The sequence below is a fragment of the Callionymus lyra genome, chromosome 5 (genome assembly GCF_982586985.1).
Source record: "Callionymus lyra chromosome 5, fCalLyr1.hap1.1, whole genome shotgun sequence".
NCBI classification, from domain to species: domain Eukaryota; kingdom Metazoa; phylum Chordata; class Actinopteri; order Syngnathiformes; family Callionymidae; genus Callionymus; species Callionymus lyra.
The window spans coordinates 5,395,084-5,421,029 of NC_141822.1; the positions used below are offsets into that span (position 1 = coordinate 5,395,084).

General features: G+C 35.6%; 1 protein-coding gene across 4 annotated transcripts; it reads right to left on the bottom strand.

The window, feature by feature from the left end:
* Positions 1-2,513: 2,513 nt before the first annotated feature.
* On the bottom strand, positions 2,514-24,181 carry hnrpkl (heterogeneous nuclear ribonucleoprotein K, like). Of its 4 annotated transcripts, none has more exons than XM_087790585.1 (17): positions 24,131-24,181; positions 23,951-24,037; positions 22,299-22,384; positions 19,966-20,063; positions 19,825-19,881; positions 18,063-18,106; positions 13,204-13,276; positions 11,800-11,913; positions 11,598-11,726; positions 10,083-10,393; positions 9,964-10,008; positions 8,386-8,422; positions 6,158-6,173; positions 6,042-6,074; positions 5,906-5,973; positions 4,613-4,782; positions 2,514-3,232 (listed from the first exon to the last, which is right to left on the bottom strand). In XM_087790585.1, the coding sequence occupies exons 3-17, from the start codon at positions 22,339-22,341 to the stop codon at positions 3,202-3,204; spliced, it is 1,269 nt and encodes a 422-aa protein (XP_087646711.1). In that variant the 5' UTR covers positions 22,342-22,384; positions 23,951-24,037; positions 24,131-24,181; the 3' UTR covers positions 2,514-3,201. The 4 variants fall into 4 exon arrangements, with proteins under 4 accessions (XP_087646711.1, XP_087646709.1, XP_087646710.1 ...); XM_087790583.1 differs by having other exon boundaries at positions 22,281-22,384; positions 24,131-24,180; XM_087790584.1 differs by lacking the exons at positions 23,951-24,037; positions 24,131-24,181 and adding an exon at positions 23,706-23,856.
* Between the last annotated feature and the right edge of the window lie 1,765 nt (positions 24,182-25,946).

The following is a 25,946-nucleotide window of genomic DNA, read 5'->3' on the forward strand; positions in this document are numbered from 1 at the left end:
TCCCATGTACACATAATAATAATTGAAAATAATAATTTAAATGTAAATATATACCCACTTTATTTAAATGGAGCATTATATCAACACGATCCCATGTACACTTATCATAATAATAATTGAAAATAATAATTTAAATGTAAATATATACCTGTGTTCATGTATTTGTATGGTTTCTCATATTTGAAATAAAGATATAAAACTTAAAAATGCTGGAATAGCTACAAATCTTTGCAAAGCATTATTCAATTTAAACTTTATTTAAAATATGGGTTTTATCCACATGATCCTGTGAGTTTTAACGATAATAATGTAAATATTTATAGTGTACAAGTGTACATAAATGTTTTTTGTTCATTCATTCATTCATTATTGTTGTTAATATATTTAATCAAAAGTTGATGTTTCATTTTGTTTTGTTTTTTTCTTGGTAGTTTTTATCTATATTGTTTGACTTTATATTGCTGTATGTGTAAACTTATTTTTGTGAACTACAGACAACTTTAATTTCTCCAATCTTGGAAGAATAAAAAGGTCATGATTTTTTTTTTTTTTTCAAACTCAACATCATGGTAATACGTCAGTGTCATCATTTCAAAATTCATTACATTCTGAGCCGCTCTAGTAGAAGAACTCACATTTCTCCTTCAAACTCTTCACTGGCTGCCAGTTTCTTTCAGGATCATTTTAAAATTCTGGTTCTTACTTTCAGATCTATTCATGGTCAGACCTTCCATCAGTGATCTGATCCAGCCTTACACCCCAGCTCGGGCTCTGAGGTCTGTGGATCAGAATCTACTGATGGTTCCTGAACTTCCGGACCAGAGGAGAGAAATCCTTCCAGACTGTTGCCCCTAAGCTTTGGAACCATCTCTGTGTTTGATGATCTACTGACTCCTTCAAGAAACATCTGTGTTTGATGATCTACTGACTCCTTCAAGAAACATCTGTGTTTGATGATCTACTGACTCCTTCAAGAAACATCTGTGTTTGATGATCTACTGACTCCTTCAAGAAACATCTGTGTTTGATGATCTACTGACTCCTTCAAGAACCATCTGTGTTTGATGATCTACTGACTCCTTCAAGAAACATCTGTGTTTGATGATCTACTGACTCCTTCAAGAAACATCTGTGTTTGATGATCTACTGACTCCTTCAAGAAACATCTGTGTTTGATGATCTACTGACTCCTTCAAGAAACATGTGTGTTTGATGATCTACTGACTCCTTCAAGAAACATGTGTGTTTGATGATCTACTGACTCCTTCAAGAAACATCTGTGTTTGATGATCTACTGACTCCTTCAAGAAACATCTGTGTTTGATGATCTACTGACTCCTTCAAGAAACATCTGTGTTTGATGATCTACTGACTCCTTCAAGAAACATCTGTGTTTGATGATCTACTGACTCCTTCAAGAAACATCTGTGTTTGATGATCTACTGACTCCTTCAAGAAACATCTGTGTTTGATGATCTACTGACTCCTTCAAGAAACATGTGTGTTTGATGATCTACTGACTCCTTCAAGAAACATCTGTGTTTGATGATCTACTGACTCCTTCAAGAAACATCTGTGTTTGATGATCTACTGACTCCTTCAAGAAACATCTGTGTTTGATGATCTACTGACTCCTTCAAGAAACATCTGTGTTTGATGATCTACTGACTCCTTCAAGAAACATCTGTGTTTGATGATCTACTGACTCCTTCAAGAAACATCTGTGTTTGATGATCTACTGACTCCTTCAAGAAACATCTGTGTTTGATGATCTACTGACTCCTTCAAGAAACATCTGTGTTTGATGATCTACTGACTCCTTCAAGAAACATCTCTGTGTTTGATGATCTACTGACTCCTTCAAGAAACATCTGTGTTTGATGATCTACTGACTCCTTCAAGAAACATCTGTGTTTGATGATCTACTGACTCCTTCAAGAAACATCTGTGTTTGATGATCTACTGACTCCTTCAAGAAACATCTGTGTTTGATGATCTACTGACTCCTTCAAGAAACATCTGTGTTTGATGATCTACTGACTCCTTCAAGAAACATCTGTGTTTGATGATCTACTGACTCCTTCAAGAAACATCTGTGTTTGATGATCTACTGACTCCTTCAAGAAACATCTGTGTTTGATGATCTACTGACTCCTTCAAGAAACATGTGTGTTTGATGATCTACTGACTCCTTCAAGAAACATCTGTGTTTGATGATCTACTGACTCCTTCAAGAAACATCTCAAGACACTTGTATTTGAGCTTTTCCTTGATTCTCTGAGACTCTTGTGTTTGTCTCGGTATTATCTTGATCTTTTAAAGTATATATTTTATTGGGTATTGTACTAGAAAATGTTATAATTGTGCCAGAAGACAATAATTAAATATAAAAACAAAAAAAACATTTAAAAATATAATTCATATAATATTCGATTTAAAAATATATATTAATATTCTGACCCGACCGATATACTTTCATTCCAACCAAATATTGAAATAAAGAGAAGCTTAGATTCCATAACAATCACTTTAATATATAAAACCACTTTTTACAGCTTCTTGTCGTCCAGAGAGAAAACCCTGAACGTTCTCATTCAAGTGTAAAACCGGCTCGTTTTCACTGTAAAACGCTTGGACGCTGTGATTTCAATGTGTGTGAAGCAGCGAACGTCAGGTGTGTCGCTCAACACGTGTGGTTGTTCGTGTGGAAAAAAAACAAATTAAGTGCTATCATTTTCGGGGGGTTTGTGTGTCGATGTCAACGAAAAAAAAAGACCTAGATCCACTCGCTAGCTTTGGCTGTTTTTTTTCACTCATTCTAATCAAACATCTTCTAAAATACACACCATGATGTCAACGATCCTCGGACCGCCTGGATCCTGGTGTGAAAGTGTGCTTGAAAGTTCAAAGGTTAAAAAATAAAGCTCACATTTAAAAGTCTCCACAAAAGTTTTACATTCTGCATGCTGTTCCGAAGTGAGGCGGGGGGGTCAGGGGTCGATAGAAAAATCACCTTGAAGAAGGAAATACATTTGTTTTTGTCCTGTCAGGATCGGTAATTAAGTGACGTGAGTGGGCAGCAGAGAGTCCGCAGGAATGTTGGCTCTGAAGAGAAGGAGCAACAGTTTGGCAGCATGGCTTCACTTCTTCTTCTTCGTCTTCTTCTTCTTCTTCTTCTTCTTCTTCTTCTTCTTCCGGGCTCTAGAAGAATCGACCGGAGTACTGCCTCACGCTGCAGAGGACGAGACGGAAGACGAGAGACTCGATCGGATCAGAACCTGATTTATATTTACAGCAGTTTGTATATCGAACTATGGAAATATATCATAAGATTTAATTGTTGAATTCAACATTTAAAGTGTTTAAACTGTGTGTAGTTTGCATTAAAATGTTGTTTTACACGTAGAGTTTGATCCTCTTGTTCAAATGAAACAAAATGTTTTTTTTTCTAAATTCAATATTGTTTTTATTCGCATCCCTTTAAATTCAGTATAGTTTAGTGAAACTATTGTACCAATATTTTTATATTGGATTTAAACTGTAAGAAAAAAATTAATTAAATTAAAATTATATATTTTTACAAATGGAAAATAAAACTGTTCTGTGTTCTGTGTAAAACACAATATTTTCTTGTGTTGTCTCTGAGTCAAGGTGACCCGAAGGCCTGAAAACAAATGTGTTTGAAGTAACCCTTGTGTTATCTTTGGGTCAAGGTGACCCGAAGGCCAGAAAACAAATGTTTGTGGTATCCCTTGTGTTGTCTCTGGGTCAAGGTGACCCGAAGGCCTGAAAACAAATGTGTTTGAAGTAACCCTTGTGTTATCTTTGGGTCAAGGTGACCCGAAGGCCAGAAAACAAATGTTTGTGGTATCCCTTGTGTTGTCTCTGGGTCAAGGTGACCCGAAGGCCTGAAAACAAATGTGTTTGTGGTATCCCTCGTGTTATTTCTGGGTCAAGGTGACCCGAAGGCCCATAACAATTTCGTTTTGTGGTATCCCATGTGTTTTCTCTGGGTCAAGGTCACTGGAAGGCCCCAAAGAAAATGTGCTTGTGTTATTTCAGGGTCAAGGTGCCCCGAAGGCCCGAAAACAAACGTGTTTGTGGTATCCCTTGTGTGTTCTCTGCGTCACTGTCAACTACCTCCTTGGCTTCCAGCAAGGGATACCGCAAACACATTTGTTTTAGGGCCTTTGGGTCACCTTGACCCAGAGACAAAACAAGAGTTAATTCCATTGAATTAATTCAACCTTTCAATATAAATTATTATTTAATACAGTTTTTTGAAACAAAAACAAAACATTTTAAATTAAAAATATTAAAAGTTTAAATTCAAACATTCAATATTTGGACATCAGTGATATACTTTCATATAAGGTAAAAAGTCACCATTAAAAAGACTAAAATTGACTTAAAACAGTTATAACAGGATAAAATCATAACATACTTTTAATATATTCTAATAGATACGATTCCATTTAGCGTTTACAATCCCTGTGGCGTCAAACCTTTGCTTCCACGGTTGCAGTGCATCATGGGAGTTTATCCAGTGAAACGTTTGTATCCGAGCCGTAAGTGGCGGGTCCACGATATGCGTTTGTGTTTGTGGACCTACCTGTTCTGCAGCAGGTACTGAGCGTTCTGGATCTGGTCCTGTGTTCCCGTGATGGTGATGATCCGATCCTCCGAGCCCTCCAGCGGCTCGTCGATTTTGATGGACGCCCCGGACTCGTGTCGGATCTGCTTGATCCTCTGACCCCCCTTTCCGATGATGGATCCGGCGAGCTGAGGGAAGAGAAGAAGCGGGTCTTCATCGGATCTGTACGTGAAGTGAACTCTGACCCCATTATTGGACGAAAACAGGAATGTTTGGGGCATAAAATGTTGGTAAAATCATGAGGAAGAAGATCTTCTGGATCAATGTTTGTGTTGCAGAATGTAGATGAAAAAAAACATGCTCAAATCTAGCACTTCAGGAGCACAGACCCCTGCCAAGCAGCTATTTACACCCATATCTTATTAAAGTAAGTAATGATCAGAAAAATTTTAATAGTTGAATTTTGATATTTCAATGGTTAAACTTTTTTTAATTAATGTTTTTTTAAGCATTGAATCTTTATTTAAAACAATTGAATTTAATCATTTCTGTCATGAAAGTTTTTTGTGTTTTAATAATAAATTACTTTTAAATGTATATTCTTATTCGAAAAATTCAAAAATAAATCTACAATTTTTTTCTTTTTTTTTCCGTAGTTATCGTTTAAATTCAATATAAAAATGTAATAATAAGGCAAGAGTACAATTTTTTTTTTTTAATAATTGAAATTAGTCAAATAAATTACAGAATATACTGTATGTAATATTATATGTGTAAACAAAAATAGGGTATTTCTCTTGAAAATATATAGATTTTTTAATTCAATTATTTAAAAAGAATAAGTTTTAATAAACAAATCATTTAAACTAATTATATATATATATTTTTTTTTTAAGTGATATTTAAATGGTTGAGAGTAGATATAAATTGGGAAATGTGTGAACAAACATTAACAATAAAAAACTTGATAATAACAAAATGTCACAAAACAGTATTAGTACAATAAAATGTTTTATAATTAATGTTAATCCAGTGATTCTTAGGTCTTTATTCTTCCTATAATACGGAACATTTAAAAATGAATATATGTTAATAAAAAATACGACCAAATAGAAAACACAACAACATATATCTGTATTCATTTAATTTAAGATAATAATAATACAAGTAATAATGTTTTCAGACACAGGAAGTTGAAGCTGCTTTTTTAACCCTTTGAGACATCAGCTTACAATAGTTGAAATAAATCTACGGCGCCGACGACACAAACCGACTCTCAATAAACACGAGTGGTGACTCGGACGGACTCACGTCTTTGGGGATGGTGACCTGGTTGGTGACGACCGGACCTCCTATATCACCGTACGAGCCTCGTCCACCTGAAGAAACCAGTGAGACTCAGAGACAGAACCTTCGCTCCGGGTTAAGTGACGACCCGTCGGCTCACCGGATGGAAAGTGCTCCCAGGAAGAGTTGTTGTCTGAGAAGACAAGGGAAGGAGAAATTAGACAAACGTGGTTTATGTCGAGGGAAGATCAGTGCGATGTTCTGGTCGACACTCACCGTATCCTCCGCCGCCCTGCAGGTGTCCGGAAGAAGGAGGGAATAAAACGACAAAGAAAGATTTAGAGTCAGAATCAAGGGCAACAATAAGTTGACAGCAAGATATGAATTACGGAGGCGTAAACTATTTTTACGTTGTTGATTTGGTGACATCGCGACGCGCCGGCGGCTCCTCTCTGATGTCGCTCAGTTTCGCGGGAAACCGATGCAAGTCCCGCGAGACTGAACTTTCTAAGTGATATTTTTCTACGATCGTATCGGCACCGAAGCGCGGAAATAAACGAAAGGGAAATATCTCATCGTTTTCCTTTTTCAAACCCCCGGACCTTCACTACAGTACTCGTGGATACATTTTTAGGTGAAAGAAAAAAATATCGCACTAATATCGATTGTCCAGTACTTGACTCTGTTGTTGTGATAGTGTAGTAACAAGTATATATGTGTAGTATTGTCCAGTACTTGACTCTGGTGTTATGATAGTGTAGTAACAAGTATATATGTGTAGTATTGTCCAGTACTTGACTCTGGTGTTGTGATAGTGTAGTAACAAGTATATATGTGTAGTATTGTCCAGTACTTGACTCTGGTGTTGTGATAGTGTAGTAACAAGTATATACGTGTAGTATTGTCCAGTACTTGACTCTGGTGTTGTGATAGTGTAGTAACAAGTATATATGTGTAGTATTGTCCAGTACTTGACTCTGGTGTTGTGATAGTGTAGTAACAAGTATATATGTGTAGTATTGTCCAGTACTTGACTCTTGTGTTGTGATAGTGTAGTAACAAGTATATATGTGTAGTATTGTCCAGTACTTGACTCTGGTGTTGTGATAGTGTAGTAACAAGTATATATGTGTAGTATTGTCCAGTACTTGACTCTGGTGTTGTGATAGTGTAGTAACAAGTATATATGTGTAGTATTGTCCAGTACTTGACTCTGGTGTTGTGATAGTGTAGTAACAAGAATATATGTGTAGTATTGTCCAGTACTTGACTCTGGTGTTGTGATAGTGTAGTAACAAGTATATATGTGTAGTATTGTCCAGTACTTGACTCTTGTGTTGTGATAGTGTAGTAACAAGTATATATGTGTAGTATTGTCCAGTACTTGACTCTGGTGTTGTGATAGTGTAGTAACAAGTATATATGTGTAGTATTGTCCAGTACTTGACTCTGGTGTTGTGATAGTGTAGTAACAAGTATATATGTGTAGTATTGTCCAGTACTTGACTCTGGTGTTGTGATAGTGTAGTAACAAGTATATATGTGTAGTATTGTCCAGTACTTGACTCTGGTGTTGTGATAGTGTAGTAACAAGGATATATGTGTAGTATTGTCCAGTACTTGACTCTGGTGTTGTGATAGTGTAGTAACAAGTATATATGTGAAGTATTGTCCAGTACTTGACTCTGGTGTTGTAGTATTTACAGACCACATGACTCTTGACGAAGTCGTAACTGCTTTCATTTGTTTTCAAACCAAAATATGTCCAAACATCAGCTTTAAAAGCTGCTGGACTCACTGTATCCTCTCATCCTCAGTCATCACCGGGATTGCATTGTTCCTTTAGTTGCAGAGGTTGAATTGCAACACGAAGATGCACAAATGCTAGAATACTTGCATTTTAATTGTAAAATTGTAATTAAAATTATTTGCTTTACTGTTTATTTTTTTGACAAGCTTGAAATATACACCTTAAAATAATTAAATATTGGTTATTATAGTGATTATTGATACAGGAATTCTGAAGAAAAAAACATGGCGACATTCAAGTGCATGGATATTTTCTCACACCCGTAGTATCTCGTAAAACATGTAAACATGTTATTGTAATATCTTAACATCAATATCTAAATACGATGTGATGAAATGTTTTGTGTGTCGTCAGGTGTACGTCCTCTCGTCGTGTGTGTGCGACAGACGATGACATCAGCGACGGGTTTTAAAACCCGGTCCGGATCAGCGGCTGCTCTCGGATCAAGTTCATATGCGATGCTGGATCTCCAGACTACGTACTCGGCTGCTCCGCGGTAACCAAGGAGACAAGCGTTGCCAGGCAACAGCGGTGCCCGGTGTGCACACACAGCAGAAAGCGTCGCTCGCGTCCGACGCGCTCGTACTACACACTCGGACCAGGAATTCCAATCACTCCCAACACAAGTCGGACGTTTACGAGCCGAAGAACCGCTCGGCGAGAACGTCACGGAAGGAGGTGTTTCTGGACTCACCATGTTGTCATAGCGATCGCCTCGACTCCGTCGCTCGCTGCACACAAAGGTCGACCATCGTCACGACATTTAATTCATTTAACATTTGAAATGTTTTTTTCATTATTAAATTGTTTTTTTTCCTACAACTATTTAATTATTAAATAAAGAATTAAACTCAATATTTTTTAATTGAAGAATAAATGTTCCAACATTTTTTACTCCATAGCCTTTTAAAGAAAATATAAAAAAGTGTGTATAACGGTTACACTAGACAATAACTTTTGAATCCACTATGATAAATTGAAGCGTGAGGTCTTTTATGTGGTCACATGATCTGTGTCCCGTCACGTGATTGGTCGAAAGTAGCTCGGTACTCTATTGGTATTGTCTAGTCTCGTATTTGAGCAACATATTATATTGAATGTGAAATATTGAATTGAAAATACTACGAATGATAATATAATAATAATACAATGATAACGATTTAATCCAAATAATGTATTATGTAAAAAAACAACTTGTATTTAATTAGTTAAGTTAGTCAACCTTTTATTATAAAAATGATAAGGATTTAATCCAAATAATGTATTATGTAAAAAAAAACAACTTGTATTTAATTAGTTAAGTTAGTCAACCTTTTATTATAAAAATGATAAGGATTTAATCCAAATAATGCATTATGTAAAAAAAAAAAAAACTTGTATTTAATTAGTTAAGATAGTCAACCTTTTATTATAAAAATGATAAGGATTTAATCCAAATAATGTATTATGTAAAAAAAAAAACTTGTATTTAATTAGTTAAGTTAGTCAACCTTTTAATATTAAAATGATAAGGATTTAATCCAAATAATGTATTATGTAAAAAAACAACTTGTATTTAATTAGTTAAGTTAGTCAACCTTTTATTATAAAAATGATAAGGATTTAATCCAAATAATGTATTATGTAAAAAAACAACTTGTATTTAATTAGTTAAGTTAGTCAACCTTTTCTTATAGAAATGATAAGGATTTAATCCAAATAATGTATTATGTAAAAAAAAACAACTTGTATTTAATTAGTTAAGTTAGTCAACCTTTTAATATAAAAATGTATACAATAAAATAATTCAATGCTTAAAAAATAAAAAATAAAATTAAATCCTTGTGGCAGTAATAGTGGCATTTTTGAGTGAGAAAATAGAGAAAAATGTTGAGAAATATCAAGCTCCGTGTGTAAAAAATAAATAAATCTTTCTCAAAATATTTTAATTAAATCATTAAATTATTTAAAAATAATTTAATCATTTATTTATAGAGAAATTTTTGATTTAAATTGTTCAAAATATTACTAAATGCTAAAAAACATCTACATTTAAATTAGAAAAAAAACAAAATAAAGTATTCAATGTAGAAAAATAAGTATTATTGGGATTAAAATGTCAAAGTTTCATCATACTGAATTCAATATTCACTTGACACTGATATACTTCCGTACTTTTTTGTTGAATAAAAAAAGTAATAGTTGATACAAAGTTATACTTCTGACACTGATATACTTCCATACATTTTTGTTCTGCAAATTCAATAAAATCTTGATTTTCGTAAAGCCTCACCTCGACCGGTCGTCGTGGTAGCTGCCGTGCAGATATCGGTCTCCCCTGCAAGTGAGGGCGACATGTTTGCTATGGAACAGAGACTCGACGAGGGGGTCGGGGGGGGTCGGCGGCCTCACCCTCTCGCTGGCGGCGGCGGCGGAAGAGGGAGGTTGCGAGCTCGGTTCCCTCCTCGCCCCGGCCTGCTCAGGGGCAGCGGCGGCGGCGGGCCTCGGCGAGGACTGGTGTCGTTGTAATCCCGGCCGGACAGCGGCGGCGGTCGTGAGGCGCGTATGGGCGGCAGATGCTCGAAGCCGCCGCGCACTCGCACGGGGAAACTTCCGAAGGGTCGTCGGGCGCGATCCTCGAACATCACCGTGAAGCCGCCGTAGTCGTACGTCTCGTCGTAGAAGTTGGGGTCGTAGGCTTGAGCGCGACCTTTGATCGGCGCCTTCGGAGGAGAAAAGAAACACTTGAATGTACTTCCAAGATAACTTCATAATCCTGCGGCCCCTGAAGTTATTCTTCTCGATTAATTGTCCTTACAAGTGCAGTCAGTAAGTATATCAGGGTCATCTTACTTTTTAATGCTTGAATTAATTTAAAATTAAAATGTATTTTAGTGAAATTCATTGGGTTTTTTTAAGAATTTATAATTTTTTTGTATTCATTCAATTTAATAATTTTTATATTAAAAAAGTTTACTATTTGTTAAAATAATTTAATTTGGAGTTAAATGAAATTAGAAATGGAGTTGGATATTTGATAAACATATATATATATATTTTCTAAATGAAATGGGTTTTTTTTATTCGTTGCCTTTTTACAAATAAAAGTTAAAATTCTTATTTCCAAAAATATCACAAAATAATTTTTTGATTTCAATATAGTTTCTTTAGTAGCATTTTCAATTATATTTGAAATGTATAAAAGATATAATAGTGCAGATATTTTGGGGAAAAACTTCAACCATACAATATTGAAATTTTACTGTTAAGTTATTTAAAAAAAAAAAAAATTTATACTTTTATTACATAATTTCAATTTTTTACAAAAATCAAATTTTACACATTTTGAACGTCAAATTCCACGTTTCAATATTCTGATGTAACTTATATACACAAGTAAATATCATAACATCATTTATATACATTTGATAATATAGTTAACATGGAAAGGATTTATAAAATAAAATAACAAATAAAATGAGACCAAATGGCTACAAATTCACAGTGAAACTACACAAAAATACATAAAACTTTGAAGAAAATATAAATCTAACTTCATTCATTCATTTTCTATCACTTTATCCCTTATGGGGGTCGCGGGGAGACTGGAGTCTATCCCAGTTTCTTAGTGCGAGAGGCAGGGGACACCCTGGACAGGACGCCAGTCTGTCTCAGGACACACAAAGACAGACAACCATTCACACACACACTCATACCTATGGACAGTTTTTCCCAAAGTTCTCAGTCGACCTCTGTATGTTTTTTGGACTGTGGGAGGAAACCGGAGTGTCCGGAGTAAACCCACGCAACTTCAAATAAAAAACACCCCCCGAGCATGAACAAGAAATGACCTCTGGTGACCCCCACAGCCACTTGAGTTTTAGACCCCTGATAAAGCAGATCAGGTCTCGGACTTGGGCGACTCACCTCCGACACCAGCTCCAGAATGACTTTGATACACTCCACCACGCGATCAGGCTTCCCCCCGACCAGGACCACTCTGTCGGTGGAGTGAGGACAGCACTCCTGGAACAGCTTGATGGTGGTCTGAGTGTTCTGGTGTCACACCAACACAGAGATTAGACACTCGAGGACCACCTTCTCGGGAACTCAGACGTCGCCGACGAACCTCCCGGAGCTCCTTGATCTTGGCTCCCTTCACTCCGATGATGCCGCCCGCCAGGCTCTGGTGGATCAGCAGCCGGAGCTCGCAGTCGAAGTCGATCCCGCTGTAATGCTGGTACTGCACGAGACAATCAAGGTCAACTTTGTCAGGAGAAACGAGTTTGTAACTCTATTAAAATAAAGATGGAATGACGTGTAAAACTCCAGGTAAAGACGACACTTGAGAAATGTACGATAGTAGCTAAAGTAGCCGATTATTTTTTATACAATACAGAAAATATTTTAAATAAAAAATGTAAAGGTCATGTTTAAATATCTTATTGTCCCTTTTTACGTACTTGCATGGACTTAAAGAAGGAATTTTTAGTCAAGGGACGTCAGTGGACTACAGTGGTAGTGTTCAGCCCGACGGGAGACTACATTTCCCATGAGCACTCGCTAGACGTGGCAAAAGTTTCCATGTCCCGGTTTGTATCAGTTGATGAATGTTTATGTTTTCAGACTTTCATTGATGAATGAATGATACTGATGAGGTCATGAATCATTGTAATGAAATATGATATGACGGCTTTGAAAATAACATAACTTTGTTTTTGTTTGTAAATAACATAACTAACTTGGTTTTTGTTTGTAAATAACATAACTTCAACTTTGTTTTTGTTTGACAAATAACATCACTTTGTTTTTGTTTATTAATAACATAACTTTAACTTTGTTTTTGTTTGTAAATAACATAACCTTGACTTTGACTTTGTTTGAAAAATAACATAACTTTAACTCGGTTTTTGTTTGTAAATAAATATAACTTTGACTTTGTTAGTAGTCGGTGTACAAACGTTTTACAGTGAACTCCCATGGTGCTTTTGTAAATACGTCTGTTGTTCGCTACGATACTGTATTTCGATTCTACATTTATGTTTCCATGTCAAATGTGATCGACAACTGTGATTGGTTGGCTGGGCGGCAAAGCATATAACGGTTAAGGTCACCATTGCTGAGAGGATTTTCAAAAGGGATGATACCACATATGCAATGTTGAGTTTAATAATAATAATAATAATAATATGTTTTTTCATTAGTAACAAAGATGAATGTTTGATCAAAATTTTCTTCTTTTTTGAGCCCCAAGAGACCAAAGGGGAAACTCCTCCCTGACAAATGTGTTCTTGGTATCCCTTGTTTTATCTCTCGGTCAAGGTCAACAACCTCCCCGACTCCTATAAATACATATGCAGTGGTAGAGGTTGTTCACCTTGACCTGGAGAAAACACAATGGATACCACAAACACATTTGTTTTTTGGGCCTTCGGGGTCACCTTGACGCTGAGATAACACAAGGGTTAACAGTCTATGAGTGTTGCTATGATGGACAGAACGATCAAGAGAACTTGAAGCATCTTCTTCTCACCTCCTCCAAGGTCGGGATGATCTTCAGCAGGATCTCGCCGATCGTCTCGATGTTGGCGTTCACGCTCAGGATCCTGCCGGAGAGAATTTTTTTTGACCAAAATAGAAGTACGGCGTTACAACGAGCACCCGAAAAAAAACACAAAAAAATACAAAACAATGCAGAAAAGTTCAAGACGTCATAAGGAGAGACAGATCGAGGAGATCAAACGTGAGGTCAGAGGTTAATCTAGAAGATGAAGCGGACATGCATCGATAAACTAAAAGGGGAAAAGGATACAAAGGTATGGCAGGAAAGTTTCTTCATCTACTGATCAACCAGTAGGAGGAAAGTTACAGGCAGAAGCTGTGAGGTTTGAAACGGTTTCAATCTGAACAGGTTTGAAAGAGCGAAGCAGGACTTGATGCCAGAAGTTACAAAACAAAAAGTTCCTTTTACACAGAACTTTATACTCCTGTGAAAAAAAAACGTTTTGTATGAGATTGTACTCTTGCGAAGTGTCTACAAGCCATAAAAACTTATTAATTATGGGTGTGTATTGTCAAGAATCCTGCAATACGACAAGTATCACGATACAAGGATATACGTGTAGTATTGTCGAGTACTTGACTCTGGTATTTTGATACTGAAGTTACAAGTATATATGTGTAGTATTGTCGAATACTTGACTCTTGACGAAGTCGTAACTGATTTCATTTGTTTTCAAACCAAAATATGTCCAAATACCATCTTTAAAAGTTGCTGAACTCACTGTATCCTCTCGTGCTCAGTCATCACCGCACTATAACGGAATATTATTGTACATTGTGTGTTTACTGCAGTTTGTCTTAATGAACTGACTCATGTTGGTTTCAACAATTTTTTATGTAAAGTACTATGTGACTCTGAAGGGTTATATTACCGTATTAGGTGCACAGGATTATAAGGCGCAGCTTCAATGAATATATTTTAGAAGTGTTTTCATAAATAGCTTGCACTGGATTATAAGGCGCATAAAATAAAAGATACAGTCAAACGTTTGACTGGGGTTGTGTTATGCATCCACTAGATAAAGGGAATGTCAACAAAACAGTCAGAAAAAGTGAAAAGCGTTCTGACTCCGCTCACTCCCATGGTAACGATGTTCAGATGATGTTTAAAAGGCTTCAAGCAGCAGCGCGTGAGACTGGTGTTTCGAGCCGACAAATGTTGAGTGAGCAGCAGTGAAGTTGAGCGCATGTATGACGGCTAGAGCGCGCGTGTATGACATGTTGAAAATGTTTAGAGTGTACAATGTAGAGTGTACGCAATGACGTAATCCCGCCCACGGCGTGTCGGCTCAGAGTCATGAAAGTGTTTGTAAACAAGTCACCCACCAGGTTATGCTCATATATAAGACGCTCCGGATTATAAGGCGCCCTGTCGTTTTTTGACAAAATTAAAGGCTTTTAAGTGCGCCTTATAGTGCGGAAAATACGGTACATCATAATAATTGTATCATCATCATTATTAATATTAACATTTAACAATACAGAAAACTTAATAACAGGACATTCAAAATGAAATGATTTCTTAACTTTACCTTATTTATAATAATGTTCAGTTTTGTAACTGACTTGCTGAAAAATATAAAATATTTCCTATGTAGGCTGAAAGAAATTATAGTTCAACAGGTCTTGATTTTTTTTTCAAGGTCATTAGAAATAACATTTTTGAACAAACTAAAGTTAAATATTATAACGTCTGTGGTTGTGCGTGTTACTGTTCCTTTAAGACTGAGATGGGTGAAGGAGGTACTTGAGGGAGACACTTGTTTGTTTTTAACTCAGTGACCACTGACCTAAATCTCGTCAGATAACAGGCAATTGTTCTACAGCCGCCGTTTAAACTTTTTTCTTCTTATTAAAAAAAAACCCTTTCCCAGATGATGAAAGTAACAGGAATGAGGTCAAAGATAATTTTGATGATTTTGATTCATGCTGTTGTCGGCTGTTATTCATCTACAACTTTTGAGTCACTGAAGGGGATTATGGGAGACATGGTAGAAATACACTTCAAGTCATAGTTGTTTACACACCATAAAAATCCAAAAACGTGGGCCACATCCGGGACATGATAGAACAATTAATGGCCCATAAAAAAATGATACCCATGAGGATTCATTTGAACTTTTTGTCCAGACAACTTCTAAAGGTTCTAAAAATGTTGTAAATTAAAGAGCAACATAATGTTTTTTAAAGTTTTATCGTCATTTGTTACAACTAAGGGTGTTTAATTATTAACCGGGATCATCAGGACTCACATTAATCATTTTAAAATGAAACATATACGTTTTTAAAAAATGAAGATGAAACTGGAGTCGATTCTAAAGAGAAGTGTCTAATAATAATTAACCTCCAGTTAATAAAAAACTCTATATAATTATGGAGTTAGATTTGTTTCTTTATTGTTCGATCAAAAAAAAAAAATGTAATGTGTAATAAAAGAAAATAAGTTTTCAATCAAAAGAAAAGTTTCTTCAATCAAAAAAAAAAAAAGTTTAATAAAGAAAAAAACAAATACAACTTCAATAAAATAAAACATTTTTAAAAGGTTTTCTTTTATTGAAGTTTTCTTTTTTTGCAGGCACATTTTGGGTAGGACGTTTGTGTCTTACTTATCCAATAAAATTGAAGTATTTTTTATTTGGTAGAACAATAAAGAAACAAATCTAACTCCATATATAAAAGACCCAAAATTGCAACAAGAGAATTTGATTTAAATGTTAATTATTCGAACAAAGACCTCCAACTTAAATAAATGTTCTTGTCGATGAGAAGATAACCTCACACTGAACAGGTGAACAACAGCAACATAGTAAAGTGTTTCTGACAGTATATATATATATATATATATATATATATATATATATATATATATATACCTCATGGATGTGTCTGTGTAAAAAGGTTGTGTTGTTCAAAAGAACGAGGGAGCAAAGGTGGAGACTTGTATGTCACAGTATTTTTGAGGACAAACATTTTGATTTGGTTTGACTTGGTCTGAGCGAAGGGAGTCTATGGAAGTAAATCAGTGCCATTATCATGTTTAACAGTTGAATTTAAAATTTCAAAAATTTAAATTAAAAAATAATAATTCAATAATTAAATTCAATCATTTCTATGTTGAGAGGCTGAATCTGTTTTCATGAAAATTCACTTTTGTATATTCAATTGTTGAATTTGGTTTCAGTTTTTGTTAAATAGTTGAAATTTAGAAAGTATATACTGTATATCATTTTTTAGTTATTTTTCTTAAATATGTTTTGACACTTAGATCTTGATGTTCTTATTTCATTCATTAATAATACATTTTCTAAATTCACAATTTTTAAAACAGAGTACTGAGCATTACAACATTTTAGTTTTCAAAGGCTAAAAATGAAAAAAATAAAATATTTAATTCAGAACTTTCATTTTGAATATATTAATTTTAAATTTATTGAAAAAAAAACAACTATTGAACCTCATATTATACAAATTATTTAATTATTATTATTTTAAATCAACCTTTTAATATACAAATTAAATTGTCAAAAAAAATATATTTAATGCTAAAAAAAGAAATTTCAAATGTAACCATTTTATGTGTTAAATTTAAACGTTCAATATTCACTGATTTACTTCCATCGAGAGCAAAACACTGAAATCATTACACGTAGAGAGTGTTGACAAGACAAGAGCTCTCGGAAAAGATGGTGGAGCTGAAAACATAAGGGCTGGAGGAACAGGAAGTGGCCCCAGGTGGGGCCACAGAAGAGAAATCACCTTTTGTTTTCTCCCAGTTTAAATGTGAATCATTCAGTTTAAAGAAAAAAAAAAAAAAAGTCTGGAACCTGATTTCTGGACAACAAACTCTAGATCAACAGACGCGTCAAATGGACAGAAATACTGAAGGGAACATCATGTCTCTTACAAGTGGAGGTGGGGGAGAGAGGATGGGTGAGGGGGGGGCAGTCATGTATATATATATGGATAAACATTAGGGCTGCACGATATTGGAAATAAGTGCGATATTTGATATTGGTGTCTTGAAGTGCGATATCGACATTAATGCGATATTTTTTTTTCTTTCACCTACAAATGTAGCGATGTGCACGCAAGTATATTATATATATATATATATCATTTATTTCCGCGCTTCTGTGTCAACATGATGGTAGAAAAATATCTCTTATAACGCTCAGTCTCGCGGGACTTGCATCGGTTTTCCTGAGCGACATCAGAGAGGAGCCGCCGGCGTGTCGCGATATCACCGAATCAATAATAAATCCACCTCCTTGTACACGCACACATAACACTTTATAAATGACGCTAACAACTTAGCTCGTTAGCATACGGTGAAGACGGACAGGTTTGTTTGGAAGTTCACGATCTTATAAGAAAACAACTGAGACGAGATGAAAAGTTCTTACAATATGTTGCTTTAACAAAGGAGGTTGAAAGAGACGAGTGACTGGATCACTAGTGTTTGACTAGATCATAAGTTAGTATTACTTCACTGTATATACTAAGTCAGCGCATTATGAGGCGTCGCCATAGCAACCGAGCCTAGCGACCTGCACCGGACAGAGCCATAAACGACAACGAGACATAGAAGTACAAATTTGCAACTTTACAGAACGTGACACTGATTGGTCGAAGTGCGTATTTAAGAAATTCTTGATTTATACAATAAAAAATAATAAATAATCGCATGTTTTCGATGTATATCGCACGTGCCAATATCGCGACATCGATTATTTTTCCGATATATCGTGCAGCCTTAACAAACATGAAACAGAGGTTATATATCAAAAGACATGAGTTTGGCTGTTCTAGTCAATAACTGGTGCGACATACCGCTCTGGGCCACTGCTGTCAGGGACTGATACACTGGCATTGAACTGCAGGGGCCGAGGTGGTGGTGAAGGTGGTGGTGGTGGTGGTGGTGGTGGTTGTAGTGGAGGTTGGCATTGGGCGGGGGGGGTTTCAATCAGGTGTTAGGTGTCCATTATGGGCGGGGCACGGTTTATGGGTGGGGTTGTCGGGCGTTCAGGGGGTGTCGGGTTGGGCCAACGCAGGAGGGGCATGGCGATCCAGTACATGGGCAATAGAAGAAAGTGGGGCAAAAAAAAAGTAAAAGGAAAAAGGGAAGAGGGGGGAGAAGGAATACATTTTTAATTGAATTGAACTAAAACTTTCGTCCTGCATGTTAAATGTGAGAGTGAGGGAAGCACACGCCTGCACAAGCATCAACGCTGGAGGGGAACTTCAATCGTGTCGTCTTTTAAAAGGACCACAGGATTAAAAAACTTTAACGCACGACTTTGGATCATCAAGATCATCATTTGAAACATTAATAATAAAAATTCAGACACATTTTCTTTGTTTTTATTTTGAACAATCATGGCTAACCCTTGAATTTGTTTTTATTGGAAGTTTTTTTTAAGAGTTGATAATTAAATAATTTATTTAAAAATGTTGAATTTCTTTTAATTAGATAATTAAATTCAATAATTTGTATATCAAAAGGTTGAATTTGTTCTTTTTAATATATGAATTGAAAATATTATCATCATCATCAAAATGAATGATCTTTTAATGTTATTCCAAACATTAAAAAATACATTTTCTAAATTAAATATAATACGTTGAATTTGAAGGCTAGGAATAAAAATAAAAAAAATGATTTAAAAATAGTTTTTTTTTAATTATTTGGTTTGGAATGTCAAGGTTTTAACACGTGTAATGTTACATTTAAAAAAATACTTTTCTTCTCCTTTTGATAAAAAAAGGCACATGTGGTATTTGCCAATTGTGCAATAAAGAAGCTACAACATTGCAGTTACATGCCTCTGACACAGGGGGAGCCAGAAACGATATTTAAAATCTTTGTATTGGTGCTTTAACATGTGCTGAAACACAGTTTGTTTTCTTTTTTTTAAATAAATAAATACATAAATTATAAATACATAAATAAAAAAATAAAAAAATGTTTATTTCTCTAGTATTTTTATTTTTTTTTATTTTAAGCATACATTTTATTGGGTATTGTTTTGATTGTTTAAGCACTTTGTGACCATGGTCTAGAAAAGCGCTCTACAAATATTACTTACTTTATTACTTACTTAATTTTCTGCTTTACGACACGATTCCCTACTTAAACTTATTTGCAAATCAAATGATATAATCAGAACCTACTTTATAAAAACGACTTGTTATATTTAAATTTTCTTTCCCATCGATGTATTAAGTTAATTTTTAATCAATAATAATAAAAAAGTTAACAATTAAAACAATTACTAACACCCTTTTGCAAAACACACCTAAATTTTAAGCTCCATTTTTCTCTCCCGGGCCAAGCTTTAATTTTTAATAAACCTTTTAATTAATTTAATTGGAAAATATAAATAATAACGTTTAGTTATAGCTTTATATCATTTATATATTACTTTTAAAACATTTAAATTAGAGTGATTTAATTCTATGGACCTTTTAAAAATAAAATGGTCTGCTGGATGTTTATCAGGAAAAGTACAATAAAATGTCAAAAGAAAAAGGTGTTGTTTTCTTCAAATATAGCTATAATGTGACAGAAGTCTTCAGTGGTCGACATACTCACATCAGTGCGTAGGGCTTTGATGTTCTTGCCACCTTTTCCAATCACAGCGCCGGCATTCTGTGAAAAACCAGGAGGTCATTCCGAGAAGAACTTTAATTAATGAGCACAACAATAACAGGCGCTTCGATCGGCGCTCCTCACTTTGCTCTGGAGCAGGACGCGAAGTTCCACCATCTCGTCCACGTTCCGTGAACGCTTGAACGTCTGCTCGTCGTCGGGGTCGTCGGCCGGACGCTTCCCTGCGAGGAAGCACAGGAAGTTCACCAACAAAACCATATAATATAAAAATAAATCTAATTTCATCAGTCAATTATTTTTATCGGAAATAAACCTCGTCAATGAAGCCAACTGTTGCTAAAACATAATTAAATGAAGCTGCGTTTTTATTGAACATTGACTTTCAATGTAACAAGAACAAGGGAACAAATATGAAAGTACATTATTAATTATTTCCCATTTTTTAAATGAATAAACCAACAATCAGTGCAAAAAAAACAAAGATTGAGTATTAATTTGTGTTGGGCTAGTTACTTTAAGTGAAGTAATGCAATAGTTTTTGCTGTAACACAGTAGTTAGTGAAAGGCATAGCAAAAAAGGTAATACCGTATATATCCCAGAAATATAAAATGTATTACATTTAATTTTAAATAGAACATATTTCATACACATTTGCTATAGAGTAGCTAAAAAAACTATACAAATATTTACATGCAGGCTACATTAGCAACCTTATTAGCTGCATGTTACATTAGAAACCTTGTTAGCTTCATGCTACATTAAGAACCTTGTTAGCTGCATGCTATATTAGAAACCTTATTAGCTGGATGCTATAATAGCAACTTCATTAGCGGCATACTACATTAGAAACCTTGTTAGCTTCATGCTACATTAAGGACCTTTTTAACTGCATATTACATTAGCAACCTTATTAGCTGTATGCTACATTATAAACCTCATTAGTTGCATACTAAATAAGCAACCTCATTAGCTGCATACTACATTAGAAACCTTGTTAGTGTCATGCTACATTAAGAACCTTGTTAGCTGCATGCTACATTAGCAACCTTATTAGCTGCATGCTACATTAGCAACCTTATTAGCTGTATGCTACATTAGGAACCCTTACAGCTGCATGCCTTAACTGTTGATATGTTTGCTTTATGCCGTCTACTAAACCACCTTTATTTATAAATATTTATTTAAAGCAATTTGTGTACATTTTTTTCTCTTCGAAATATGGCATATAATCTCTGTTTGTTCTGTATCCCTCAGTTTTTTTGTTTCTTATGAAACTATGGACTAATCTTGACGAACCTCGGAATTCTAGAAAAAGAAAGAGGGAAATGTAATTTCACATTAACACCTCTCCGCTAATTCAAGTCAGAATGAAGGTGGTAATAAAAAGTACTACTCTAGTCATTTCATGTGTTAAATTCCAAAAATGTCAGTATCTCTCAATAGGTTTGTGTCATTAGCCATTAAGAACCTTGTTAGCTGAATGCTATATTAGCAACCTTATTAGCTGCATGCTACATTAGAAATCTTGTTAGCTACATGCTACATTAAGAACTTTGTTAGCTCCATGCTATATTAGCAACCTTTTTAGCTGCATGCCACATTAGAAACCTTCTTAGCTACATGCTACATTAAGAACCTTGTTAGCTACATGTTACATTAAGAACCTTGTTAGCTGCATGCTATATTAGCAACCTCATTAGCTGCATGCTACATTAGCAACCTTATTAACTGCATGCTGCATTAGAAACCTTATTAGCTGCATGCTACATTAAGAAACGTGTTTGCTGCATGCTACATTAGAAACCTTCTTAGCTACATGCTACATTAAGAAATGTGTTAGCTACATGCTACATTAGAAACCTTCTTAGTTACATGCTACATTAGAAACCTTATTAGCTGCATGCTACATTAAGAACCTTGTTAGCTGAATGCTACATTAGAAACCTTCTTAGCTACATGCTACATTAAGAACATTGTTAGCTACATGCAACATTAAGAACCTTGTTAGCTGCATGCTATATTAGCAACCTTATTAGCTGCATGCTACATTAGAAACCTTGTTAGCTGCATGCTATATTAAATTATTGACAACAATACATTTCACATCATAATATAACATTTTCTATTATTTAACCAAAAGTAACTTTTTGAGCAACTTGAAGTGTCGAGCCTTTCCTCTGTTTTCTGTTCCACCCAGAGAAACTGACCGAGCAAACTGTAACTGGATCATATCCCGATCCATCTTGTGCTCTTGGTGGATTAAAAAAAGGGCAGCTCTGCAGAGAGCCAATAGAACAGCAGTGTCCTGGACACTACGAAGCCTCAACCATCTGACATGTCCACATGCTTTCTCACACCACCAATCCCTGCTTCCGCAACGGATATCCTCAACCATGTTGTACATGGAACAAACCATTTATAAATACTGTACAAGTACCGTTGCTATCAGTAGTACCGAAGGTGTTGTCCATATCCTGATCTTCACAATTCACTTCCATTTTCTCGCACCAGATGAATGAAGCACTTTTTCTTTTCCTGGATCTAAAAAGAGAAGGTCAAGCCATTAGAAATCAGGAAAATTAGATAAAAACAAGGCATGAAGAGATAAATACTGCTCTTGTTGCTATACTGTCACCACAGACATGATCCCATATTTGATTTACAGCAATTTTTTTTAACTGTACTGTCAAATGTCAAAATCGACAGTGTGCCTTATGATCCTGTGTACCTTGTGTTCCTAAAAAAAACAGAACAGTATCTCTTCAAAAGATTCTGCGTTTAACAAAAATCAAAACACAAGTAGAAAGACAAGAACAAGTTCTTAGTGCTGATCTAGTTTCAATCGTGTGACTTCAGCTGAACAAACAACAAGCAACACATGAGGTTCAAAGTATTATTACTTAAGTCCACAGTATGACTGTTTATTTTAAAAACAATAATCCAGTTGGCATCACGTTGTGTACACAATTTTTAAACTATTACATAACTAGGCTAAAATACAGCAATGGGTATTTCATAATCCAACAAACCTTTTGTTTTATGTCACCTTTTAAGCATATTTTGGCCTGCATTTGTTTACCTATTGTAGCATGCTAGCTAATGTGCTGTGTTTAGCATGCTAGCTAATGTGCTGTGTTTAGCATGCTGGCTAATGCGCTGTGTTTAGCATGCTAGCTAATGTGCTGTGTTTACCATGAAACGTAAACATTAATCACGTGACGCGAAGAGGAAGTCAACTGTTGAATAATATTCAAAGCTCTTAAAACTATAAAGCCTGACGGTATAATACTATTAAAAGTATATATAGTGACATATACATAACGATTTTGATAAATCAAAGTCATAGAAGTGACATATTTATGAATAGAGACGACTTCAGGAAGTTAAATAATATTGTTTTTTAACTTAATGAGTCAACTTTTACAATGTTATTCGCAATGACATATTTTGGATTGGTATAGTTAGCGAAACTAGAACATTCCTACCATAATAACTATTATTTTGAACTTATTTGAATCAATCTTTATTGACAACTTTATTTGAATTAATCTTTATTGACAACTTTCCACTCTCACACACACACACACAAGTGAGCAGACAAACCCACGTCCACAGTCCAGGCCTGACATCCCGATCAACGCCCACATGTCTTCATGAAAAAACGCAACAATCCTAAGACAGTTTTAACAGAAATAAATCCGAGCAAACATCGCCGAAGCATCTTCACTCGATGCGATTATTTTTAAAGATTAATAAAACAATAAAAACACGCTTTTTTTTTGGCTGCAAGCAAGTGGAACATGCTACGTGTTGAAAACACACCTCGAAAGGATGTTTAATGAAACGTAACGAGAATAATCACCTTGCTCGTCAGTTTAGCGCCACAGTTATGAACTTTGTGAGAGGCTTGGACGCGATCCGTGAATATTATAAAGCTCCGGAGGATCCGCACGTTTGCAGCATGGACAGGAGACGGCGAGCTCTACTCGTCGAGACTGGCATGGTGCGATGTTTCTTGCCGACACCGGCGTCGAACCGCCCGGGCGGTGTGCGCGGAAATACAGTTGAAATACTCACGAGGGCGCCCCGCTCAGTCGTAGCACTTACAATCAAGCGTCTCCCGGTTGAACCGCGTTTGCCCTGGATTTTGCCTCCAAGGCTCCGTTTTCTCACGCCTCCGAAGGCAAACGCCCACTTGTATTGAAACAAAAGTGTGAGAGCAGTGAATATTTTGTCTTTTACAACATTTATACACACGCTGTTGTGCAATTAACTTGATAAACTGACCTGTTTGTATTACTTCACTTCCTTACAGTACAGCTGTGTGTCCAGTCTGGTCAATTTTGAATTACATAACCTGAAATCAAAGACTACGGTGGCCCAGAAGGAGCAACTCTGGAACAACATGCCACTTTACAAATGGACGGTTTCCTGAAACGAATGTAAAACTGGGAAACGAAAGTACAATTTACTAAACAAATGTGCCTAAAATTACTCAAAATGCAATTTGTTTTAGGGAAATGTTCAACCCACACCTGAGACTCACATTATATGATTGATTGAAAGATTCATTATTCCCTTGTTTATTGATTTATTTTATAAAAAACTGAACATTTATTGTCTGTATTAATCGAATTCTTTCAGGTCCCATTATATCTGTCTTTCATAGTTTGGTTTGAGGCATCCATTACAAAATAAATAAATCACCTTTTCTTCCCTCGTACTATACTAAGGTTACCATGACAACGGATACAAATGAATGCTTCCTTAGTACTATACTCTGAGGTTACCATGGCAATGGATACAAATTAATGCTTCCTTAGTACTATACGCTGAGGTTACCATGACGACGGATACAAAACAATGCTTCCTTAGTACGATACGCTGAGGTTACCATGACGACGGATACAAATCAATGCTTCCTTAGGACTATACTCTGAGGTTACTATGACGACGGATACAAATCAACTCTTCATTAGTACTATACTCTGAGGTTACCATGACGACGGATACAAATCAATGCTTCCTTAGTACTATACTCTGAGGTTACCATGGCAATGGATACAAATTAATGCTTCCTTAGTACTATACGCTGAGGTTACCATGACGACGGATACAAAACAATGCTTCCTTAGTACGATACGCTGAGGTTACCATGACGACGGATACAAATCAATGCTTCCTTAGGACTATACTCTGAGGTTACTATGACGACGGATACAAATCAACTCTTCATTAGTACTATACTCTGAGGTTACCATGACGACGGATACAAATCAATGCTTCCTTAGTACTATACTCTGAGGTTACCATGATGACGGATACAAATCAATGCTTCATTTGTACTATACTCTGAGGTTACCATGACGACGGATGCAAATCAATGCTTCCTTATTACTATACTCTGAGGTTACCATGACGACAGATACAAATCAATGCTTCCTTATTACTATACTCTGAGGTTACCATGACGATGGATACAAATCAATGCTTCCTTATTACTATACTCTGAGGTTACCATGACGATGGATATAAATCAATGCTTCCTTTTTACTATACTCTGAGGTTACCATGACGACGGATACAAATCAATACTTCATTTTTACTATACTCTGAGGTTACCATGACAACAGATACAAATCAATGCTTCCTTAGTACTATACTCTGAGGTTACCATGACGACGGATACAAATCAATACTTCCTTTTTACTATACTCTGAGGTAACCATGACGACGGATACAAATCAATGCTTCCTTATTACTATACTCTGAGGTTACCATGACGACGGATACAAATCAATGCTTCCTTATTACTATACTCTGAGGTTACCATGACGATGGATACAAATCAATGCTTCCTTATTACTATACTCTGAGGTTACCATGACGATGGATACAAATCAATGCTTCCTTATTACTATACTATGAGGTTACCATGACAACGGATACAAATCAATGCTTCCTTATTACTATACTCTGAGGTTACCATGACGATGAATACAAATCAATGCTTCCTTTTTACTATACTCTGAGGTTACCATGATGACGGATACAAATCAATACTTCCTTAGTACTATACTCTGAGGTTACCATGACGACGGAT

What these genes read in the sequence shown, in the direction of transcription:
- hnrpkl (XM_087790583.1), bottom strand. Translation starts at nt 22,341, where the DNA reads ATGGAAGTGAATTGTGAAGATCAGGATATGGACAACACCTTCGGTACT. An exon ending in AGATCAAGGAGCTCCGGGAG is followed by an intron (nt 11,727 to 11,799) that starts GTTCGTCGGCGA and finishes GTGTGACACCAG; the next exon opens with AACACTCAGACCACCATCAA. An exon ending in TACCACGACGACCGGTCGAG is followed by an intron (nt 8,423 to 9,963) that starts GTGAGGCTTTAC and finishes CTTTGTGTGCAG; the next exon opens with CGAGCGACGGAGTCGAGGCG.